This window comes from Sinocyclocheilus anshuiensis, unplaced genomic scaffold (genome assembly GCF_001515605.1).
Source record: "Sinocyclocheilus anshuiensis isolate Anshui unplaced genomic scaffold, SAMN03320099.WGS_v1.1 scaffold85, whole genome shotgun sequence".
In the NCBI taxonomy this organism is placed as follows: domain Eukaryota; kingdom Metazoa; phylum Chordata; class Actinopteri; order Cypriniformes; family Cyprinidae; genus Sinocyclocheilus; species Sinocyclocheilus anshuiensis.
Window position 1 is genome coordinate 373,363 of NW_015536800.1, and position 17,914 is coordinate 391,276.

Sequence of the window (17,914 nt, forward strand, 5' to 3'; positions counted from 1 at the left end):
TTTGCAGACGTCAAAACAGGCTTCCATAACCAACAGTGTATTCAAATTGCAAACCCACAGCCTTAATGTTGCAAATACGCTACAGAAACACCATCATTTATCCTCAACCCAAATCCTTTTTAATTTACCAGAGGATTTCTTTATCTTACAATTGCAGAAAAAGGGGAAAGACCTTTACCAACTAACTTACTGAGCAATAGAAAAAGTTTTAAATAAGAGCTAGTACTTCTCTAAACCAATTACTGTGGGGAGTTCACTTTCCTGAAAACGACTGTTCACCTCTTAGCCTCCCCTAAGGCACGCCCACGACCGTCAGCGTGTGTGAGTGTGAAAGAAAAAGAGACTACAACTCCTAGTAATCAAGTGTCTCCGATTCTTCAAGCGTGTGTGTGTGTGTGTTTGCTTGTGTATAAGGGGGAGAGAACATGTGCGTCTGCATGTAAGCGTGTGTGTACGTCTATGTGTGTGTTTGCAAGTGTCTTCAGCCGCACGTCAGCTCTACGCTCCTCTGTCTCAATAAGACTCTTGCAATTACCACACCAGCATGCACCCTCCATTTCCACTCACACACACGCAGAAGTAGCTGCTCTCTGAGTGACGTTAATTTGCATGGCTTCTTGGCCCTCTAATGGCTATCTCTCCTACTTGCGCTCTTCTCGCAGAGCAAGAGCAAATAAAATAGACAGGAAAAATAAAAATGTCATGATTATTTATTTAATCAGGCTTGAAGGAGCTAGTCTAATAAAGGGAAAGAAAATTTGTCCAACACAGATGATTCATTTTAGTCTGTAGACTAAAGTTCAGTTCTAAATTATATTTATCTTTATATTGGTGTATGCTCTCAATTATAGCTCCCTGTGTCTTATTAAGTCTCATGTGGGGTGAATGTAATTAACAAATGTGGACATAGCATTCATGTATGGTTTTCCCCTCTATATTTACTAAAGCATGCCGAGCACTTTAAATGCACATGTCATTGGAGGAACTATGATATAATTATTAATAGCACAATGCAAATTTTTAACCGGTCCTGAAAAAGCTGCCTACTGAGAAGATAATCTTATGGAAGCATTATACAACAGTTCCAAATGTCAAATTTGGGTGGCGGAGCATCATTCCAAAGTGCTTATATGCAGTCCAACATCACTAGCATTTTTCACTGTTTGTGCAACTGACTGTCAGTTGAGACTCATTCTGCAGTTTATATTGTACAAGCGAGTGGATAATTGAATCGTTTACTTAACCTTTTCATTTAAAACACTGATTCATTCAGTAACAAAGCATCACTACTGTGGTGTAATCCGTTTTGTCTTTTATTTTTGTTGACAGAGCACGTAACAAGCTAAAAATGTAATGATCAATATTCATTTATTGTTTATTGAACTGTTGTGTAAAAAAGTACATGAAGAAATCATGAAAGTAGTCCATATAAATGGTGTGCTTGTTTAAATGATTGCTTTAAATGCTGAACAGATTTTATATAAATATAAACATTAATCAGTGCACATAGAACTAATCAAATATGGTAAACAGAATCTTAATCATGAAACACTAACACAAATTTCTTGCATTCCAGTTTTTTTTTTCTGTAATTGATGTGCTCAGTTGTTTAACGCGATCATGTCTTGAGTATGTTCTCACCAATTAGAATTCATTTGTAATTTATATGTCGCCTGATGGGGATAAAATTCCTTGCTGGAGACCAGCGTTAACAACACAACATATACCGGTAATACAGGTTTTATCAATAGGGATGTTCACCTGGTGTCACTACAATGCTTTGGTTATATGATATTTTAAGTAGTGCTGTCAAAATATCATTAATCGCGATTAATCGCATCCAAAATATATATATATTTTTTACATAATATATGTATGTGTGCTGTGTATATTTATTATGTATATATAAATACACACACATGCATGTATATATTTCAGAAAAATATGTTATGCTTATATATTAAATATATTTATTTATAATATAAATTATATTAATATAAATATAGACATGTAAATGCATGTAAATATTTTCAAAATATATACTGTATGTGTGTGTATTTATATATACGTAATAAATATACACAGAACACATGCATATTTTATACAAGCAAAAACATTTATTTTGGATGCGATTAATCGCGATTAATCTTTTGACAGCACTAATTTTAAGTAATCCCTGAGCGAATAACTGTTCAGAAAAGGTTTGTTGGCTTGGTTTGGAGAAACAATTTGGGTGTTATGTATAAGGTTTTGTGGGACACAACTGCATATTTAGGCAAGTAATTTCCAGGTGATAATGAGCTTTTGAAAGTGCTGCTAGGAGAGAGTGATTCGCTGTATCCAAAGTCAAAAATGTACACACCTGAGGAACTCCTCTGCTTTGAAGTGCTCATTCATCATGTTATCTGGCTGAGACTCAAGCTCTGCATAAATCACAGTTTGCCACTGTGCTTCTAATCTGGGAATGCACCAAGTGCCGAAATATCGCAAGTGCCAACCTGGCAAACTAGGTATTCGGGCAGTGACCCAAGACTGTGTTACTGAATGTGTGTGCGAGACATGGTAAACTGGCACACGACCAAATCCCAGCTGGTGCTGAGTGTGTATCCAGCTGGGCTGAAGCTGTTTTTCATGTGTGTGGGGGGTGTTGTTGTTGTATTGCAGCTTGTGGTCCATTATCACCCCCTGTTAAGACCTCCTGTGGACCAGGCCACCAGCCAAAAGTGGAGCGCTGGTAAGCTCCATTCTCACAAAGTAGGGAGGTTGTGTTTATGCAGCTCTGCAGAGGGAAGTGGATTAATTCAGTCTCATCTTGTTTAGAAACACTGCAGTTGTTGCCTTTGAAAGCATTTCTTTAATTAGGTTTATGAAACCTGTATCCTATCCAGTTCTATACCCTGGATGTTTGTAGCGATACAACTTCATTGCTTCTTATAAGCAAGAAGACAGACAAAACACATGTGAATGACATTTATATTAAAATATGTCATATATAAAGAAACATTAGTGACGTGTGTATTATTGTAGTATGCTACAATGTTAAAATGAATATAAATTTGTCATACTCTCAACTTAAAATTTAGTTATGTCAGTCTTCGAAGCGCATTCATGAGTCATGACATGCATGTGTTTTCCAGACTGACACGGAAGAGAAGAAATTGTTGAATAAAGTCGTTATTTTTGTTTTCTTTGAGCACAAAAAGTATTCTCATAGTTTCATAACATTACGGTTGAACCACTGATGTTACATTGACTATTTTAACTATGTCCTTACTACCTTTCTGGGCCTGGGAACATTTCAGTTACATTGCTGTCTATGGAGGGTCAGAGAGCTCTCGGATTTCATTACAAAAAAATCTTTATTTGTGCTCAATTGTGTTGTGCAAGATGAAAAAAGGTCTTATGGGTTTGGAACGACATGAGGGTGAGTAATTAATAACATAACTTTAATTTTGGGTGAACTATCCCTTTAAACATAATAATCATGATAATGGCATTCTCACAACCGCATGCCATATTTTATAGAATATTATATACAGTATGTAATATATTTCCACTTCCCTCTATGTGTGAAATGACAATATAAACGGGGGAAAGACCAATATGATGACAGTCAAGCTTTTTTGATCAATACTAATACAACCTGTGAACTTAAAAAAGTACTTTTATTCTGATGAACCAATAAAATTATGGCCAATATTTACAAATAATTACTTCTTAGTTTCACATTACAAGATACGTGAATTGATAATACACAAACAACATTCACTCATATGCACATACACAGAGTAGCCTATGACCCCGTATCAGGGATTAGGAGGAATGCCAGACAATTGAATAACCCTGAACAACAGTAAAACAAACAAACAAAAATCATCATCATAATAACAATAATAATATAACAATAACAATTTAATTCCATTAGAAAATCAATTTCAAATCACATTTATTTCCAGCTTGTGGACAGATTTGAATAAAATGAAGAAATAAGTCATGAAGAACCAAAAAGATTGAAATCAAGTGGCATGATATCTTTGGCAAATTTTGTTCTGCAGTAAATACATTCAAATATTAAGACAACACACGACACGCAGAGAAAAACACCAAGATTTTTTTACTACTAGAAAATTCAATAAAAAACATACACATTTCTTAAAGAAGCAGTTCATTCATTTACTCGTTGCAAACATCTGTTGCCTTCATCTTTCTGTCATGTTGGTTATTTCATAATTTGAATATTTTTGCAATGATCACCAGAAAATACTTTTAAACCAAGCATCACTAACTTTGGTGGATGCTACAGATATGTTATTGGTCTGACTTTTTCTTTTTCCTTTGAATTGAACTGATTCAAATTGAATTCCTTTGAATTGAACTGATTCAAATTGAATTCATTTGAATTGAACTGATTCTGACGACGTTTCAAGCTTCAAAATCTTTCATCTTTACTTCAAAAACTGCATAAAAAATACTTATGAACCCCTTGGGAAAGAAACTATTAGCAAGTAATTACAGAAGGAGCTTCCGATTGTACACAGAAGGCCACAATAAGGTGATAATCAAGTCCTTTGTTTTTATTTTTATTTTAATTTTTTAAAGTCTGCTTTTTAAATTGGGAAACCTTTAATGTTGATGTGGACATACCGCTTTTAGAATCAATACATTACTTAATATATTCCTGTTTTAGAATTGTAAACCGAATTTGCTTATTTGGAAAATGAAGTGAAGTCAAATAGTATTTGACTCGCATGTTATTTTGATTTGAACTGATGAAAACAGTGGGACGCTAACATTAAATTGGGGGTTGTTCACTGGATGAATGTGTATCAGTTATATTTATATTAATATATCCATATTTAAATATGGAGTCATCACTAAACCATATTTAGAGAGTAAATTACTTTGTTTTAAGGTATAATTGAAAGCCGGGTATTTATTTTGCCAATTTTTTTCTGTGAATAAGAGAGAATGAGAAAAATAGTACTAATTAATTGAACTTGTCTGCCAGTGATCTAAAACAAGATATATTTGTTTTATGCATGCTGTTTGTAACTTAAAATGCATGTTTTTAAACTGAAATGTGCAAAGGAAAACATGGATGCATATATAATTAACTGCTAATATTGTGAGGTGCTTTTTAAACAATATTTTTAAAATTGGTATATTTCCTATATAGAAAAACAGGAAATATGCCAACCGGAATTTTCACAAAGGTGATCAACAGCCAACTTGTAGAATTTCTAATCCGGATGGCATTGGAGGAAGGGGTTAGGAAGGTCTGATCAGATTAAAGGTGCACCAGAGAGGCAAATGGAGTTAAATGGTGGTGGGGGTGGAAATAAGAAATTGAAATAAGAGGGGATGGGAAAAGAGAAAGGGGTGTTCGATTTTGCTGGTGCAGCAGGTTTTGATCATGTCATTGGAGAGGTGTGGCATATTCACGACCTGACGAAGGACAAAAGGACTGTGTGTGTATTTCATTTGTATCTTTCTACTTTAATCCAACAGGAACACCCAGAACGTCCATTTAAATATAAATATATATATGACATATGCATATGATATATATATATATATATATATATATGAATGACAAGACAATTCCTTTATAGTTAATGTAATATTCATTCTCAGTGCTTGAAGAAATAGTTCATCCAAAATCACCCTCATAATGTTTCAAACCTGTATGCATTTTTTTTCTTCTGTGAAACACAAAAGATGTCATTTTGAAAAATGTATTGTCCATGTTTTTATTGTCAATACAATCAAAGTCAGTGTGGTCCAATGAAACCATTTGGAATGACATGTGGTTGAGTAAATGATGACAGAGGGTTCATATATTTGGGTGAACTTTCCCTGTAAGAGAATGGAATTACCATCAGGAGTTTATTGTACCATCATAGATATGTTGGGTCTCAGAATATGTGAATTTTGACTAAATCATTTATTGAACCATATTAAATCAGTTTTTAGATTTCTGTTTTATATTGTAAATAATAGATCAATGTTTTATAATGGATAATTGTTTCTAACTTGACGTTAAATATTAAATAGGTTCAGTTTCATATTTCGCCTTTGTTTGCTGGGTTTTAATTAGATTGTAAAATTAGCATGTAAAAAAATGCTGCTAAAATGATGGGTAGTGTAGTATCTGTTCGTTGATTGGTTGGTCAAGTTGTGATCTCGTTACGTCATGCAGACAATTTTGCAATTTAGTGACGTGTGGTCATTCTGGATGACTCGGTAGAAAAATAAAGGCACTGTCCTTGATTTCAGCTGGTGTACTTCAGGTTCATAATGCCTCTGACTAAAAGTTTAAAAGGTCAAAGTTCACCAGTAGTCATTAGTGGTGAATGGCATCAAGGGTTTCTTTAGAGTTGCATAACGTGCAACTTATGGTCTACAAACAAATGTAATCCTATTACTACTTTACAATCCAGAGCAACAACATAAAAACTATCAACTTCTATATATATATATTCGGAGGTTTGTCATTTTTTTCTTATTTCACATCAAAGTTTTGGTGCTTGTGACTCACTACTAAAACTACAGTGTTCTCCTTTTTCGAAAGCTACTCAGCAATGCACAGTGTATTGAAAAAAAAGCAAGAAAATTAAGAACTGGGAACACTCATCACAGACAATAGCTAAATAAAGCACACTTTTTGTCTTTTCTCGTCTACTAGAATCTAAAGTTAGATATCGATATATCAGTCAATAATGATATCAAAAGCTCTTGTCATTGTAAGTGATAGATGTACAGGATATCTCAGACAGACAAACAGGAAGGATGTACAGCATGATGTTGCTACATAGAGAGTTTGGTAAGGCCTCCACCTTGGTCTCATGCATTGTCTTGGCGCAGTATGGATGAAGGGAATAATCAAAAACAAATGCACTCAGAGAGAAAGAGCGTGGACCAAAAAAAAGCCATTTCTGGATAACAGATTTGTCACTTTGTGCTTTTAAGAGTGTCTATTTCCACTACTGAAGAGTATCTTTTGGGAGGCTAAGGAAACGATTTGAAGGGACAGACAGTATGACATCACTTCCTGTTAGGGGAAGTAGCATCGCTAATGGTTTTCCCCTTCTAAAATGGAGCAACTTCACAAAAGCTTGTCAGTGCTTAATGCCAGCAAGCTCTTTTAATTGCAACTGATTTGTGTTTGGAATGAAACATCGGGGGGTTAAAAAGAGAACCAGCTATGTATTCAACGGCAACATCTTTAGCTAGCAGTAGCATTTGTCCGCAGTAAACTTTTACACACAATTATATATATTACTCTCCATCATAAATAGCTATAAATCTTACTAATGTACAGTTGAATAAGGGTATTCTGTACAAAGGTAAATAGTATTTATCTACATAGAGGAAGGAGAGGAGTCTTTAAAATACTGATGTTCTCATTCATAACGACAGTGCTTAAACATTTAAATCATGCTGCAATTTTCCAACATATTACACAATGGCCAAATCACAAAACAGTCCCATTTATGATGTAATTCGGTTTATAAAGAGTCCATTATGTCTAAATGGTTCCTAGATTACAACAGAGGGCTCAAGTATTCTTGTGCTTATGCATCAGGGCTGATTTCCAGTATATTCTCTCCTAGCTCTACCGTATTTATGCTACATTTTCAAGTGGAAGCATCCCGTGATCAATAGTGAAATGGGTCTGTCCTTCACGCTGGCTAATTTTAATGTAAATAATGCCAATATTCCGACCTGAGTTATCCGTCCAACTCTATTAAGTCTCCGTTGACTTGATACGTTAGGTTCTCTCCGAAACAATTCATGGTTTTAACAGACAATAAGTCTGCCACAGATTATGACGCCACATTCACACATTTGATCAAATGACTCAAAAATGAACTCAAATCACGTACGTAGGTCATCTCAAGCTGCCACTAGTAGATTGTCTGGTATCAACTCCCAACACCTGATCATCTCTAAGAACAGACTGCATAGAGATGCAAAGACGATAGGATAAGCAAGGCTTTAATGACAGAAGATAAATCAAAGCAATAACAGATTTAGTGTGAGCTGAGACCACAGGAATACAGGTGAATGGGTGTATACTTTCCACTAATCAACAGAAATTAGAAACATCAGTTGAAAATACTGATTGGACCATTGATTGTAATCGGCAGGAAAACATTGTCACCTCTTCTTTCTTTCTTCTTTCTCCTTCCTCCTTCCTGCTCCTCCTTCATTTCTTTGCTTCTAAGTGTAGACAGTCTTGTGTGGCTGCTATCAATCCGTTCTCACTCCTCTTTTCTTTTTGTTTGGCCCACTCCTCCACCATTCCTCCTCTCCTCTGTCCGGCTGGTCAGTGGCGGTCATAGGCAGTGGCAGTTGCTGTGGCAGCCGTTCCTGCTCCCCGTGTGGCTGCGCTATAGTAGTATGGAGATCCTACAAGCGATATGAAAAAACAAATCTGTCAGTCATCAGATTAAGAAGAAAGAATTCTAAAGGCCAGGGGCCCATGTGTCACCAAGCTAGGCCCCTCAGTGACCCTCTAAATTTGTTATCAACCACTAATTTAAATGAATCCAGGTTTTGAAAGTCAGTTTAAGTTACACATTTAAACACCACGTACTCATTTTAAAACAGAAGAAAAAATGTCTGGATTTGTAAAATATTTTTAAAAGAAGTTTTTTATGCTCGTCAAGGCGGTTTTTATTTGATCAAAAATACAATAAAACAGTAATATTGTGAAAAATAGTAATATTGTCTATCTATTTTAATATATTTTAAAATGTCATTTATTCCTGTGATGGCAGCAGCCAATAAAATCAGTGACACACGATCCTTCAGATATCATTCTAATATGCTGATTTGATGGTAAAAAACAAAACAAAACAAAAAAACATTATTATTATCATGTGCTGCTACATTTTTCTCAAGATTCTTTGATGATTATGAGTTAATAAAAAACAGCATTTATTTGGAATAGAAATCTTTTGTAACATTTAGTGCTGGGCAACGATTAATCGCGTTAATCGCATCCAAAATAAATGTTTTTGGGTACATAATATATGTGGGTGTACTGTGTATATTTATTATGTATATATAAATACACACACATGCATGTATATATATATATATATATATATATATATATATATATATGAAAAATATGTTATGTTTATATATTAAATATATTTATATATAATATAAATTATATGAATATATACATGTGAATATATGTAAATATTTTCTAAATATATACTGTATGCATATGTCTTTATTCATACATAATAAATATACACAGTACACACATATATTATGTACACAAAAGCAGCCAATAAAATCAGTGACACACGATCCTTCAGATATCATTCTAATATGCTGATTTGATGGTAAAAAACAAAACAAAACAAAAAAACATTATTATTATCATGTGCTGCTACATTTTTCTCAAGATTCTTTGATGATTATGAGTTAATAAAAAACAGCATTTATTTGGAATAGAAATCTTTTGTAACATTTAGTGCTGGGCAACGATTAATCGCGTTAATCGCATCCAAAATAAATGTTTTTGGGTACATAATATATGTGGGTGTACTGTGTATATTTATTATGTATATATAAATACAAATGCATACATGTATACGAATAATCATTGTCTTTTTGATGTCGCTCTTGATAAAAAGCATTAATTTCTAAGCATAAAAAATGTTAGTTTTTAAACCATATGAACTCCTGTTTGTAGCACTGTATTTATTTTATAACTATCCCTCCACTTAAAATGGTCTTGAACTGCTGTTGATCTCAAATCACATTAAGATAAATGCTAAATAAGAAGCAATGAATTCATTACCAAGAAAATATGATCACAGGATGATGGATGTACAGCCCAGTGTACTTTTTATTTATCAAGTCCCCCACAATAAAGTCACCCTTCCTCTTATTTGAAATGACACCACCATCATCAGCTCAGATTCTGCAGGGAAAAGACCATTTAGACCATAAGACACGTGATCCATCTTGATCAGTCTGTGTTGGCATTAAGTGCTGATGGACCCCTCAAAGATTAAATGTCTTTAGTATCATAGTTAGTTTTAGCAGGAAGTATTTTTCTTTATTACACAGAGACAGCGGGCATGAGTGAGGGATATAACAGAGTAGAGGGACAGCTGTGCTGCTTAGTCTTTGTTGCCGGAGTTAAAGAGTTTGAAATTGTGAGAAATGTGGTGGATGGGTGTGTTTGTCTTCACTTGAAATTAAGATTATGTGAGTGTGATTAAGTAGCTTTTGTGTTGCTGTAAAAACAGGGTTTGAGAGTGTGAAGTATATCAAGATGTCACTGTTTTTGAGTGAAAAATCATTATTTGTGGATAGTTTTGGCAATGTTCACTCAACATCTGAGATGCATAAGCTTAGATCAATGAGACCTACTACCATTAAATTCCAAAAAGAAATACAAAACCTGTGCTAACTGAAAGATTTCATTTGACAAAAAGATTGAATCCAATATTTGGTAATAATGTAGTATAATGAAATATGTATAAGCAATTCTTACACCACAGGTGTAACAATGTGGGAAAGAAATCCAAAGAAATTACAAAAATGATCAGTTTTGGGGGAAGTTGTTATACCCCATGTGAGCAAATTTAGTAGTTTTTGTTTTAGCTCAATACAAAAACATTAACTAGCGTTTTCAGGAAATAAATACTGTCTCACAACTAAGATGAGAGCATTAAGGCAGAGAAATTTCAGTGGCACTTCTGCTTTGAACTTAAATTTTTTGTTAACCAGTTATGTTTAACTAAGGCCACGCTTACACGACAACGATGTAGTCAAAAACGGAAAAGTTTTCCCCTTGCGTTTTTAAAAAGTTTCACGTATAACGTTACACGCCAACGTTTTCAAAACGATTCGCGTTTACACATATCCGCGAAAATGGCCAAAAACCCTGTATTACGTATGCCAGGCCAGTAGTTGGCTCTGTCACCTTGTTAGTAAACAGTACCTGTAGGGAAGTGACGATTATATGATGTATATGATGCGTCTCCACTGTTGGTTGTAATATTGGTGAAGTAAATCATTTGCAGTGTTCCTTTAGCCATTGGTTTTTGGCGATCACAATTTCAAGATGTCAGCTGGAAAGAAACCTTTAAGATCTCCAGACGTTTTTGTATCACAAATAAAATTAGAGAAGTATCATACAAGATTGTTCATCGTATTTATCCTGTAAAACAGGTAATTGCAAAGTTTTATAATGACATTGACTTGAAGTGTGTTTTCTGTAAAGAGGAAAATGAGAGTATTGTTCATTTATTTTATGATTGTATTTATACAAACTTATTTTGGTATGATTTGGGTTTTTTTGTTAAACAAAGTATTAATATTGAATTGCAACTCAAAGAAAAGGATGTTTTATCTTTTTATGAGTATACTTTTTTATGAAATGTACTAATTTTATATGGAAAATTCTTTATTCACAAATGTAAATGGGCAGTGAAAAAAACCTAATTTTACTCATTTCAAAATAGAAATAGTTCACTACCTGTATACGTTAAAAGAAACAAGAAATAACAAAGCAAAAAAAACTAAATTACTTTAAAGCCTTAAATCTATTCTTTGAATAATTTGTAATTATTTGTACTTGTTTACAGACATGAGATTTTTTTTTTATTGCTTTTCTTATTTAATTTGTATTTATTTATTTATCTATTTTAAGTATTTGTTTTCATTCAGTTTAAATGTTATTGCCCTTATATGTTCTTTGTTCTAAAAACTGCAATAAAAAAATAAATAAAAAAAAATCCACACTTTGCTGAAGAAGCGTTAGCCAACTCTTGAGCAGCAACAACAGTACCATGTACTCCGCCATTGTTGTGTATGTTTGTTCGCGCTTGCCTTTAAAATCGACACGTACTGCGCATGTCTACATACCTAACACGTACTACGCATGCGCATAACATCACCGTTTTCAAAGATTCCTGTATGTGTTTACACGGAAACGACAACGGTGGCGTTTTCAAAAACTTGCACTTAGAAACCCGTTTTCAAAAATATGCGTTTTCAGTCCCCAAAACGCCGTTGTCGTGTAAACGAACAGGCAAAACGCATACAATTTTTTCCCGTTTTTGGCCAAAAACGTTGTCGTGTAAACGGCCCCTAAATCAGGTAAACACTCTGAATCAGCAATTAATTGTATGTAGGTAACTATAATTTACTACTATGACTTGTATTATAAAAATGATTAAATTCTTAAAGCATTACATTCATGTTTTACATCCTAAAAGATTCTGAATCTACAGTGGAAATGTTTTAATCCATATACTGTATATATATAGTCAAGCCCTAATAGTGCACTTCACACAAACACTGTCAAGCGTCTGTCAGATCAGGGTCTCTTTCTTGACACACAAAGCAAAAAGCTCATGAAATCTCCAAGGAATCCCTTCTCCATTGGGAGCATTAAGGTCAGCTCTGTGGCTCTCTCTTACACACATAGAACTATTTTTAAGTCAATGCCCCTTCACCTTGCTTTTGACTGGTGTGTCAGTCTGAGGTTTTGCTGATCGGGGGCAGGTTCTTCTGAACCGCTCATTCTGTGCAGTGCACCATACATACATACACATATGGCAAGCCAACCCGACAATGTTTCAAACATCAAACCACCCACACATCCCCCTCTGATAGCATGGGTGTAATGTACCTGTAGGTTGTGGGGTTTGGCCAGGGAATAGACCCGATGAAGCTGCTCTCTCCGAGCCCAGTAAAGAACCGTACTCCTGCTGGAACACTGCAAAGTGCACACACATACAACAACTTAAATCAGTAAGTTTATCATTCACAGTAAATTAGGTTATTTTAGAAATGTGACTATAAATGAATCCGTTATAAAGTATTCTAAATCAATGCATTTATTCTACTTAAATAACTAGTTCACACAGAAATCGAAAATTCTGTTATTATTTACCCCACGTGTAATCATGTTCTTTTTTTCATGTTTCCAAGAAGTGTGGTTGTTTTTACCATCATTATTCGCATACCCCACAACACAAACGATGAACTCACATATTAGGTATGTTACTGGCCACTGGCCACTTACAACAAATGTAAAACATGACTACAGACATAGGCTATTGGAAGGTTATTCAGCTCCGTGATGAACATTGCAATGTTGCGATCACACAAAGTTCTGTTATAATCCATGAATCTCTCTACGATGCACAATGAATCTATTATTTACATTGTGTCTTCAATATAATGGGAGGATTTAAAGTGAGCTTGCAGAACAAAAATGCAGCGTTTTGAACAGAAGGGACGCTTGAACTGAAAAACCTCTGATTGGCCACTGCGTTCAAGAAATCAACCAATATGTCTGTGATTGGCTATATTGCTCAATGCTTAAAAACACGTTGTAAATAGAAACCTTTGAAGCTCTCCTGAGCGCAAACATGAATACTTACTAGAGTGTTTACCAAATCTGTTTTGCCAATATCCTATTTTTACAGCCTCAACTAAGGGTGCTCTTGCTTTCATTCGAGGGTGTTTAGCATCCTCTAACACCCGAATAGATCCAGACCTGCTTCAGAATAATGTCACAGAGTTCATTTATGAAGTTGTGTGAACAACACACGGCATCCGTGTATGTCCAAGGCAAGCACATGTGTATGTTGTTTAGAGCTGTAATAACATGATTCAAAATTGGCATACGCCACATATTTTAATACGATTATGCTTGCTACAATTATGAGCTTAATCTCACTATTTTGATCAAAATATTGTGTTTACATAAGGTAAAGTTTAATTCCAATATTACCAAAAATCCCATTATAACTGCATTATAAGGGTGCATGTAAACACACTCAATGTTTTCAACTTTTTGTTGAAACCTGGATATAGTTGTTCAGGATTCTTTATTTAATACAAAAAGTTCAGCATTTATTTAAAAAGAAATGTTTTGTAACATTATAAATGTCTTTAGTGTCACTTTTGATGCATCCTTGCTGAATAATTACTGTCTTTCAATGACTTTCAATTACTAATTACTTTTTTGAATGATACAGTAAATATAAGCTATACAAAAGCTTTGCGTGAGTAATTTCCCCCTTCACTGAAACCCTGAAATCGAATTTACATACATTGGTTCTTGCATGAGTCGTAATTAGTCATGGCACCAGTTCAAATTTGCAGAATGGAATATAAAATTGCAGATGAGGACAAACTGTTTTAATTGCAATAAAAGTTTAACTGTGAGATATAAAGTTGTAACTGTTACATATGAAGAGATGTAAAGTTGCAGTTGGGAGATAAATAGATACATTGTGAGATATAAAATCACAATCGGGAGATAAAGTCACAATTATCTTTCTGTTTTTTATTCTGATGCAGAAAGTAATTAATGACAATTAGTAAATAATGACAATTTTCATTTTGGTTGAATTGTTCCTTTTAAGGCACATTAACACATTATTATATATTTAAAAGCATTAAGAGAGCAAGTATTCTGCATCACTGTCCATATATTTGTGCTTTCAGCTCAAGCTTTTACCTAGTAGACTGGGGTTTGCAAATCTCCAAGACTCGTTGTATGTTGAATACTGCGGATGGGAATAAGGACTGCCAGAAAAATCTCCTCCTGAAATTCAAGAAAAGACAATGAAAAATGTTGGATATGAATGTACAGTTACTCTAACTCTTCCATTTGAAAGTACATCCTATACTGCATATGTAGTGTGTATGGGCCTAAAAGGTCCAATTGGCGAGGTGGAAGTGTCGATTTGTGACAGTTTTTCTCCTCCATTGCTTCAGTGTAGTTTTCCCCTTATCTCCCTCTTTCTTTCTCTCCATCTTTTCCCTCATTCTCTCTTTCCCCGGGGAACACTTTCCCTTTGCTGGCTGTCACAAAATCAGAGGCCCTGGCTCTCTCTCTCGCTCTCTCTCTTTTCCTCCATCTCTCGCTCTGTCGATTCTGCCTGGCTGGTTTTGTGCCCCCCTCCCCTGTGTGTCAGCCCCCCTGCTGAAAGAGAGAAAGCAACAGAACGGAGGAAAAGGAGAGGAGAAATAAGCGATACACTGTGGGATAAAGTGCAGGAAGAGGATCAAGGAGATATAGTGAAAAATGAAAAAGCACTAGTAATCAATTTTCCATAAAAGTGAAAGTGAAGTCTATAATTTCTGAAAGCTGTAAATAAGCAATTGAAGCAGTTCAACCAATAAATATAATCTTTCTTTGTACTTTTATATCATTAAAATAAACAATGAACATACTCAAAGGAACTATATTTATTCAAATACTTGAACAGAAATACTTGAATAATGGAGACTGGAGTAATGGCAGCTGAAATGTCAGCTTTGCCATCACAGGAATATATTACAATTTAAAATAAATGTAATTAGAAAATGTTATTTCAAGCTTTAATAATATTTCTCAACATTACTGTGTTTACTGTATTTTTGATCAAATAATAAGTCTTTCAAAACATTAAAAAAAATGTTAACCCAAACCTTTTGAACAGTAGTGTGGCATTTATCACTTTTAGCTTTGTGTTGTCAAATTAAAAATTAACTTTATATTTTATGTAATTTTACATTATTTCATATCTAGTATATAATGGATATAAAAAAGTTAATGCATACTGTATATTATATAAAATAATATGGATACATTCATGTAACATGATTCATTCAATATTTGTTGTCAGAGTAAAGCTTGAAGTGTTTTTCATTTTTATATTTTATGCTGAATTTAATACATTCCCGTGTATCATCATATACACAGACAATTGAATAAAGGGCAATAGTTGAAGGTAATTGAAGTAGGATAATCTAAAGTGCATGTCTGGAGCTTTGCTCCTACCCTTAACCTTCAGCATGCTTTTAGATGGGATTGTTGGCATGGTTACCTCCCCTCCTTCAACTCTGCGCACCACAGCGACTACCGCATGTCAGGTTGTTTTGGGAAGATGCTGGTGAAAGTGTGGGGAATGACTTATGGATGGAGAAGAAAAGAGGGATGGGGTCTCCCCAGTGAGAGAGATGGGTTGCAAGGTCATAAATGCTTGTCAGAAGTGGGGGAAACATGGGGGATTCAGTTGGAGGGAAATACGAGACAAGGTTACAGATCTTGCTCTGAAGAGAGGGGACCCGACAAGACCCTTTGAGTCACGGTGGCAACCGGGGAGAGCATCGAAAGAGACACCAGCGTGACAGACTGGAGACACGACAAGAGACATGTTGTTGTTGTTGTTTTGGCTTGGGTTTGTTTTGCTGTGTTCAGGGAGTTGATACAAGGGTTGGTGAACAGTCCTTCATCCCACAGTTCTTGCTTTTTTATACCACTCTATTTGTCTTGTCACACTAGAGTTTCCACTTGTATCCACTTGTGTTACCTTGCACTTGATACTGAAGCTAAGCAAGCAAATCCCTCCTTCAAGTTTAGCTTTTTTCATCATAGTTATAATTTTGCTACTTGGTAAGCCACATTTAACAAGAATAGTAGTTGATTAAAGTAAGGAAAGTCCGTAAAGATAAAGCACAGTGTAGTGTTAATATAAAGCTATTTTTCAAATTGATTTTTCATAGGTGTTTTCCGCATATTTTAAATCACACATTGCATTGTGTTGTATTTTAGGGTTAAAATAGATGTCTGTAAACTTTAGCATAATATCCTGGCAGAAAATTACCAGTACATTTTCCATTTTTCTATGCTTCACACAAGTTGTGAAAAATCAAGATGAATAAAAATACAATATGAAATACAATCCATGTACTTTCTGAGGTAAATAAATCTGTTGCGCTCATCGCAACAACAAGTTATCACATTCATCTGTCAACTGTTTTGGTTCAGAGATATAACTTATTAAAGCATTTTTTATTGTTGCATTTAAGATTTAAACCATCATTTAGCAGCCAATACCGCATAATAATAATACTTTTTTTTTTTGTTTTAAAACGCTGATATCCACTGATAACCAGATTGTGGATCCATATACTGTATATTCTACTTTTTTTGTGTATTGTGAATCATATTGTGCATCATCTTCTTTCAGAAATGCATTCTAATAAACATTAAAAAAATAAGTTCAACTCCAATTATAAAACATCTGTTAGGCCCACAATTTTACTAATCACTTGATAACTAACCACATATTTCAAGACACTGAAATACTGCAGGGTGTCAGACAAGCCTCTACTTTTTTCAAGCCTCTACTACTATTTAGCAGTGACCCTAAATAATATGACATTAAACCAAAAATATGATTCATGACTGTCAAATGTGATGGACAAGCGCAAAAAAGCAAGTAGCCCTTAACCAAGGTTGCCAGGTTTCTGTAATAAAACTAGCTCAATGACCCTATCCCAAATATTAAAATTCAAAATATGCAACTCCCATACCTAAAAACCTAAAACACATTTTTAACAGTCACTGTAATGCTTTATACACAATTTCAACTTGAAAATCACTATAGTAGTAATCATAAACACCCTCTGTTTTCTTAAAGGAGCTCACAGGAACTCAAAGGCTCCCTAACGATGCTTACTGATAGAATATATTTTTGGAAGATATTTTGGTTAGAATATAAAATTGCTGAAATATGTAAGGAATAATTGATGACGGGCCATTGAATTATTACAACGCAAAGCGGAGTGGCCATTACACCTTGGGTGTACATTATTTTCAAATAATTAAATGGACCGGAGTAAATTATTCCGCTTATACTACAGTTACCACACCTCAAAACATTGTTCAGATGAAGACATTCGTCTGGTTTTTGTTCAGCAGCGCCTCTACTAATAGCAAAACTGTAAGTTCACCTGCTTCATGAACAGTGCCGTTATTACCTTATTAGTGAGAAATGTCATGTAGCTTTTAAGTTGCTAAACTAATTTACTGATAAAATCGTCAGAGTTTAGCGAACAACATGTTTCTTAAAACCTTTAACCCATGGGG

The 17,914-nt window shown here is 34.5% G+C and overlaps 1 protein-coding gene across 1 annotated transcript in view; it reads right to left on the minus strand.

The window, feature by feature from the left end:
- Positions 1-7,990: 7,990 nt before the first annotated feature.
- The window catches only part of pax5 (paired box 5), a 68,510-nt gene continuing 58,586 nt past the window's right edge, over positions 7,991-17,914 (minus strand). The window contains exons 9-11 of the mRNA XM_016443513.1: positions 14,513-14,599; positions 12,671-12,757; positions 7,991-8,412 (exon numbers count right to left, since the gene is read on the minus strand). Coding sequence (XP_016298999.1) covers positions 8,330-8,412; positions 12,671-12,757; positions 14,513-14,599 — 257 coding nt within the window. The 3' untranslated portion in view covers positions 7,991-8,329. The remainder of the gene's footprint in view (positions 8,413-12,670; positions 12,758-14,512; positions 14,600-17,914) is intronic.